At 37.7% G+C, this 7,508-nt stretch overlaps 1 protein-coding gene across 1 annotated transcript in view; it reads left to right on the top strand.

Annotated features, from left to right (window-relative positions):
- LOC109912984 (myosin-4-like) overlaps positions 1 to 5,802 on the top strand; it is a 31,048-nt gene extending 25,246 nt beyond the window's left edge. The window contains exons 32-39 of the mRNA XM_048611003.1: positions 70 to 378; positions 465 to 668; positions 763 to 888; positions 2,223 to 2,393; positions 3,999 to 4,103; positions 4,195 to 4,290; positions 5,487 to 5,621; positions 5,715 to 5,802. Of these exons, the coding sequence (XP_048466960.1) occupies positions 70 to 378; positions 465 to 668; positions 763 to 888; positions 2,223 to 2,393; positions 3,999 to 4,103; positions 4,195 to 4,290; positions 5,487 to 5,621; positions 5,715 to 5,738 (1,170 nt within the window). The 3' untranslated portion in view covers positions 5,739 to 5,802. The remainder of the gene's footprint in view (positions 1 to 69; positions 379 to 464; positions 669 to 762; positions 889 to 2,222; positions 2,394 to 3,998; positions 4,104 to 4,194; positions 4,291 to 5,486; positions 5,622 to 5,714) is intronic.
- Positions 5,803 to 7,508: the final 1,706 nt, after the last annotated feature.

Consider the following 7,508-nt stretch of genomic DNA (forward strand, 5'->3'; position numbering starts at 1 on the left):
CTAATCATTAAGTTGATGTTGGATCCACTTTGAACAATATTCCTTGTATGTTAATCACTTACCAAAAAGGCATCACTTGAACATTCAGAAGAGAGGTTGCTTCGAATTCAGCTTGAATTAACTCAAATCAAGTCAGAGGTTGACAGAAAGATTGCTGAGAAAGATGAAGAAATTGAACAACTAAAGAGAAATCACCAAAGAACTGTTGAGGCACTGCAGAATACCCTGGATGCTGAAATCAGAAGCAGGAATGATGCCTTGAGGCTCAAAAAGAAAATGGAAGGAGACCTCAACGAAATGGAGATTCAGTTGGGTCATGCAAACCGACAGGCTGCAGAAGCACAGAAACATCTCCGGAACATACAAGGAGCGCTCAAGGTAAGTGAAGTCGGTCAATGTCTTGCATTTACATTGTCAAGTTGCCAAATGCATTCCCTCATACACTTGAATACTTTACGATTCAGGAAACACAACTGCATCTGGATGAAGCTTTGAGAGTTCAAGGGGACTTGAAGGAGCAGCTAAGCTCAGCAGAACGGAAAAGCAATCTTCTACAAGCCGAACTTGAAGAGGTTACATTGGCTCTAGAGCAGTCAGACAGAGCTCGCAAAATTACTGAACAAGAAGTCTTTGATATCAGTGAACGTGTTCAGCTGCTTCATACTCAGGTAGCTCAAAACACTACTTATTCTTAAATGCCTATATTGAAACGCCTTATTCCATTCATAATACCACAACATCATTTTTCTTACGCTTTTTTAGAACATTAGCTTTATCAACACCAAAAAGAAGCTCGAGACTGATATTTCACAGCTTCAATCTGAGATGGAAGATGCTGTTCAAGAATCACGAAACGCTGAAGAGAAGGCCAAGAAGGCTATCACTGATGTAAGATGACCAAATTTTAAGAACTAAAATAACTCACAGATTTATCTTAATCTATGAAATGGAATGTGGCCTTTACTTCAGAGGAAATGGAATATAAAAGCAGGGAGGTTTTGCTACAATTACAGGGGTTCTGCTATAACGCAATAGTTGCATTCCAGTGCAACAACGCATTATAGAAAATCACGCTATATAAATAATGGGGCCTATGGGAAAGGCGGGGTTAGGGGCACAAAGGACACATAACAATTATATTTTTCCAAAATTCTTTCTCACCTGTGTAGTTTCATTCTTATAGCTGCAGTTATAATGACAGTTTATCAAACAGGTGATGCTGCAAAGTTATTTTTAATAACTAAAATAACTCACAGATTTATCTTAATCTATGAAATGGAATGTGGCCTTTACTTCAAAGGAAATGGAATATAAAAGCAGGGAGGTTTTGCTACAATTACAGGGGTTCTGCTATAACGCAATAGTTGCGTTCCAGTGCACTAAATGGCCTAAATGGCCCACTTCTACTCCTATGTTTTATGAAGGATTTAAAATGATTGAAGAAATTGACAGGGCAGATAGAAACAATTTATGCTGGTGAATTTATGCTGGTGTAGGAGTCCAGTATAAGGTGGTATAAAGATAAAATTGGAAATGGCTATTTAGGAATGAATTCAGGAATTCCTGATTTTAGGAATTCACACTAAGGGTAGTGGAAATCTGGAGTTCCATACCTTAAAAAATTTTTGAGGCTGGGAAACAGTTAGTAGAAAATGCCAATATTGAGACTGATAGTTTTTTGTTAGGTAGGTGTATGTGGATTATGGAGCTGGCAGGATATAAGAATTTGATCCAAAATGATGGAAGAGGAATGGCCTACTCTTGTTTTTTTTTATTAATTCAAGGAATATGGATGTGACTGGCTGTGCAGTATTTATTGCCCATCCCTAGTTGTCCTTGAGAAGGTGTTGATGAGCTGCCTTCACAAACTACTGCCGTCTGTTTGGTGTAGGTAGATCCACAATGTCATTAAGGACAGAGTTACAGGATTTAGCCCCACAACAACAATATATTTCCAAGTCAGGATGGCAGTGGCTTAAAGGGGAATATGCAGATGGTAACGTTCCCAAGTATCTGCTGCTATTATCCTTTCAGATAGTAGTAGGTTTGGAAGGTGCTGCCTAAGAAGCCTTGGTGAATTTCTGTAGCGCATCTTACAGCAGCAGTGTTAGAATGACTGAATGTTTTTGGATGTGGTGCCAATGAAGTGGACATTTTCTGTCCTATTTAATAGCTTTTTGACATGATTTCAGAAGTTCCACTTCATTTGTTCTTTAAATCAGGCTGCAATGATGGCTGAGGAGTTGAAGAAGGAACAAGATACAAGTGCTCACCTTGAGAGAATGAAAAAGAACCTCGATCAAACTGTCAAGGATCTGCAATTCCGTCTGGATGAGGCTGAGCAGCTGGCATTAAAAGGTGGAAAGAAACAGATACAAAAACTAGAGACTAGGGTGAGCTGTGTAAACATTATTTTTTAAGTTGAGGCTTTCTCAGACGACATTTGTAACAAACACAGCACAAATAATTGTTGATTTCCTACAAGTGAATATGTAAGGGCAAATACCTCGTAGAATTTTATAAAATGTCCAAAGTTTGTTAATTTTTGATATTAAAAGTGTTCTTATTACACTTCTGGGTACATTTAAAAGAAGACACAAATTAAGTTGCAGATGGTGTGTATATAGTAGGAATTGGCCTGTGGTATGAGCTCCTTAACATTTGGCTTTAATTACGTCAGAAATTAGATTTGGCATGATTGCCAAATTTTACTGCTAAAGAACTTTTATTTCATTCTGATGGGTAGGCTAGCTTTAGCTTGGGTATATGTCCTCTCTATAAAAAGTTAAAGAAAACAACACCCTTGAAACATGCTATTAGCTTGTAATGACTCTATATTAATTATTTTGCTTTAACATAGCAAATAGGAAAATGTAGTCTGTCTACTTATTTATATTGAAATTCATAGAAAGTCCAGCGTTTCACAGTTTCAGAACCTTTGAAAAAAAATTCATTCCCATGGGAGTTTGGAATTGCAGGTGGATCATCGTTTATTGTCCATCTCTTAGTGCTGTGGAGGAAGTGATAATGAACTGTATTCTTGAACCACTGCAGTCCAAGTGTGGGTAGACCCGTAATGCTGTAAGAGAGGGAGTGTTTTTAAATTCACTCACGGGCAGTGGGTATTGCTGGCTGGGCCAGCTGTTATTGCCCACTCCTACTTGTCCTTGAGAAGGTGGTGATAAGCTGCATTCATGAACCACTGAAGTCATGTGCTATGGTGCGGCAATGTGCTGTTAGGGGAGGGAGGTCAGGATTTCAACACTACTGTGATGCTACTATTTATGCTCCCATTTTATCTCTTCAATGATTCTAGTCTTTTTATCAATTCATTGAATATTGTGATTTGGAATCGCAAATAAAAACATTTTTCCCTTCATATAGTAGTTTGTATCTGAAAATTGGAGTCACAAGTAATTGTATGTACATTTGTCAGGTGCATCCCTATGCTCTTCACCTCCAACATTTTTGCCCACAAAATTGTAAATGCAGAGTGTAATTTAAAAACCTGTCATAAATTCATTTCTGACCCACTCCTTGGTTTTTATGCAGGGTGTAAGATCATCCTTGTCCATGGACAATCAAAACTAAATGTGCCCAGGTGGTTTAAAGGACGCTTTATGAAGTTTGTAAATGTAATTTTTACTCTCTGTGGTATTATTATTAGAGAAACAATTGTATCCTGTAACATTAACATGGAGCTGTCCAAACATAGAGCCATACATAAGCATCCAAGTGCATATGCCAAAACCCTGTTGTCATTGTACCAAGGACAAAGTGTGGCAGGGTTTAAATTGTGGAATAGGCAATGTATATTATCAGGTACTGGCCTTAGGCTGATATCTGCAGTAAGAAATCCAAAATTGTGAATCACTGAGCAATGTAGAAACTGTGATATTGTTTACATATAAGTTCAATGTGAAGCAGCATTCAATTATGTATACAACTAGAACGATCCAAGGAGAATTACAATTTTGAAATATTTATTGCTTTTATAGATACGTGAATTAGAGAATGAACTTGACGCTGAACAGAAACGTGCAGCAGAGGCTATTAAAGGTTCACGGAAGTATGAAAGGAGAGTTAAAGAGATGACATTCCAGGTAAAGAATTCAGAGATCTTAATTGTTGTTATTTAAGAACAGGAAACAAAAAATGAAGACACTTTAACTTCTTTTTATTTTTCACATCCAGTCTGCGGAAGATCATAAAAATCTGAGCAGACTGCAGGATTTGGTTGACAAATTGCAACTAAAAGTCAAGTCCTACAAGAGAAATGTTGAAGATGCTGTAAGTAAATAAATAATGCAAACTGCAGTCAATTTAAAGAGATTTTTTATTTCTCCACTATGACTTATGATCTATTCATTATTTGATTTATGCAATTTTGTAGTTACAACACATCAGTTTTCGATTCATTTCTCAGGCACAAATTGAATCAATAGAATTCTTTAATCTGGTGGGTCAGAAATACCTAATAATAGTAAAGTCATTTGAAACTGATTCCTTTTGACACTAAATGCTACTGCTTTTGATGTTGTGTTAAAGGCATTGGACTACACTTTGCCTTCAATGCTGATCAAATGGCATTATCGACTCATTTAGTTTCCATTTGCCTCTAAATTTTCAATGGTTTCTTTCATTGGAACCTGCTGTTGAGTGGGGTTTCCCAGAGTAAGTATTGGGATCCCAAGTGGGGTCACGAGCTAAAGTTTTGGGGTCACAACCTCTGAGGCAGCAATGGCTGACTGAGTTAGGACAACTGCGCTCCCATTCTAACAGGCCCCCCCAACTCTCATAGCCCAATAACCCCCTACCTGCCACTCTTACAGTTCACACTGAGGGGCGGTGACGCCATTGAAGCCTTGAAACGGGGTCACTGTGGAAACACATTTGGGAAGTACTGCCTTAGAGAGCCAAAACAAAGAAACAACGTTGTCACTCCTTAACCAATCAGATTATAGAATTGCTAATGAGCAGGGCATGACCTAAATCAAGAAGTGTTAAGCTAGAATATTTAAAGCAATGTAAAATCAGACCCAGAAGAGCAAAAGAAAGAAGAAAATAAAGGTGGAATTAAAAGAGAGATAAATAAACAGGAAGCAAAAATAAAAAGTTTAAATTATTTCTGTTTAAAAGGTTCAGCAATAATTAAAATCTGAAGGAATGAGATTCCACTTCTGGAAAGGTTAATTTTCAGTGACAACTATGTGCCATTCCATATATGTACTTAAATACCGAGTCTCTGTGAGACACTATTCTTGTGTAGCTTCTGGAGAAGGATGGTAACTCTGTCAGAAAGTTTTGGATCTCTGCACTTAACTGAACGTGTGCTGCTGTCAGAGGCTGCAGTCTGTTTCAATTATTTTAAATGGCAAGGCAAATCTATTTGATGCTATCAAGTACATGAACAAATAATGCAAATTTAATGTCAGGTTGGAGTTAGAGTCTGGAGTAAACTTTGTCATGTATTATTATCTATCTAGGAGGAGCAGGCCAATGTTCACATTTCCAAATTCAGAAGGACACAGCATGAGCTGGAGGAAGCAGAGGAGCGTGCAGATATTGCTGAATCACAGGTCAACAAACTGAGGGCTAAAAGCCGTGTTATTACCACCAAGGTAAAAGAATGGGTTCTGAATTTCTGGCTATTAATGAGACATCTGGTATTCAATGCTACAACTGACATTGTTTTATCCAATTCTCTTTCACAGAAAGTAATGTACACTGCAGAATGAATACCAACTTGCAGCTCAGCACCACAAAGTAGAAATCCACACAATGTGAATTTCTCAGCAAGTCTTGCTTTGGTCAATGTATCCTAAAAGAAAATAGATTTCAATTGTAGCAGGAAGTAGAGAAAAATAAAGCATGTATCATACTGTCTGACAGTGGCATTCTTGACTATAGCCAACACATGTTATGATATTTTTATCATTGTAGAAGATGTGGAAGCATTCCCAAGGCAGCACGTTGCATTTAGACACGTTAGTACATCTTACAATAAAATTATAAGTTTTAAGATTGGCAGTAAAGTGGGTGTTGACTGGGTGAACACGCAAACTTCCATTATACTTTTCATCAGAGTGCTTTAGCTTTTAGAAGATACCAGGTTAACTACTAATCCATTGTGTTTGGTACCTAATATCCATGAGGAATTGAGAACAGTAGTATTTTTGCTGTGTTATTGAAGGACATTGATGAGATTAAGATAGAGGTGATCATTTCAATCTAACCTCACCCAGAGTTAAGTGGATTGGATATAATCGGCCACACGTTTGGCAACACAACACGTTCTAGTTTGCATTGAAGTCAAAGGAAATAAAGTTGATGAGTTGTAAAATGAGCAACTGACCTAATCTCGTCAGTTTCCAACCAGAAATAACCCCTCATGGTCTGTAGGAGATGTGGATATAACCGAATGTTGACCAACAGGAGTAATTGATGTAAAGAAGGAGCAAAGTGGCAGGCAGAACAGAAACAAGTGTTAATGGCAGAGAAGCAGAGGATGAGCCATCAAATGAAACACAGATAAAAGCAGTGGTAGTCATTCAGGGGTGTTTAATTCCTTCCATGAGACTCTACCCTATCTTGTTTGATGCTTTTTAAACTGCAAAGCCAATAAAAGAAACTTATTTATGAAGACCTTCCATCTCACCAAGCATTTGTCAGGCCAAACTGAAGCCAACAATCTGCTTTGAAAATTCTGTTTGCAGTTGACACAGTGTCCACTGCAGCAGCAAGGACAATGTTTTTGATGTTTATGTAATCAACAACATTCTTGAAGAAAAGTGAATTGACCCTATTTTCCTATGTTAATATATTTTGCAGAAAAAAAACTTAAGATCTGGATCCAGATCTGCATATTTGACAAAATCTACTCAGTTCTTTTTGGGCATCCATGCACTATTTTTAATCAAAATCCTTCCATTAGTTTTTGAGATACATTGTTTACAACAGCCAATTGACAAATAGGAAACATTAGCTCTACTTACCTTGGGAGAGGCAATCATTCGTAACAAAATAGAATAATTATTACTATTGCTTTGCTGGGATGTCAAATGCTGATTGCTACTTCAGAAGTGCATTGCGTAATTATTCAATAATTATTCAAGCGTGTAGTTCCAAGGATACTTAACGAGTGCACCAGTGGAATGGTAGAAAGATCATGCCTATATGGTGTTACAGAATCGAGTCTGACATTAGCTCATGGTTGTAGCCATATTGACATCCATTTAAACATACGAATTAGGCAGAAGAGTAGGCCATTCAGCTCCTCGAGTATGTTATACCATTCAAAGAGATCATGGCTGATCTGATTGTATCCTCCAATCCACAGTCCTCTGTGTGAAACAGTTGCCCCTCAGGTCCCTTTTAAATCTTTCCACTCTCACCTTAAACCTATGCCCTCCAGTTTTGGACTCTCCTACCCTGAGAAAAAAGACCTTGGTCATTCACCCTATTCATGCCCCTCATGGTTTTATAAACCTTTATAAGGCCACTCCTCA

This window comes from Rhincodon typus, chromosome 23, assembly GCF_021869965.1.
Source record: "Rhincodon typus isolate 14 chromosome 23, sRhiTyp1.1, whole genome shotgun sequence".
Classification (NCBI taxonomy): domain Eukaryota; kingdom Metazoa; phylum Chordata; class Chondrichthyes; order Orectolobiformes; family Rhincodontidae; genus Rhincodon; species Rhincodon typus.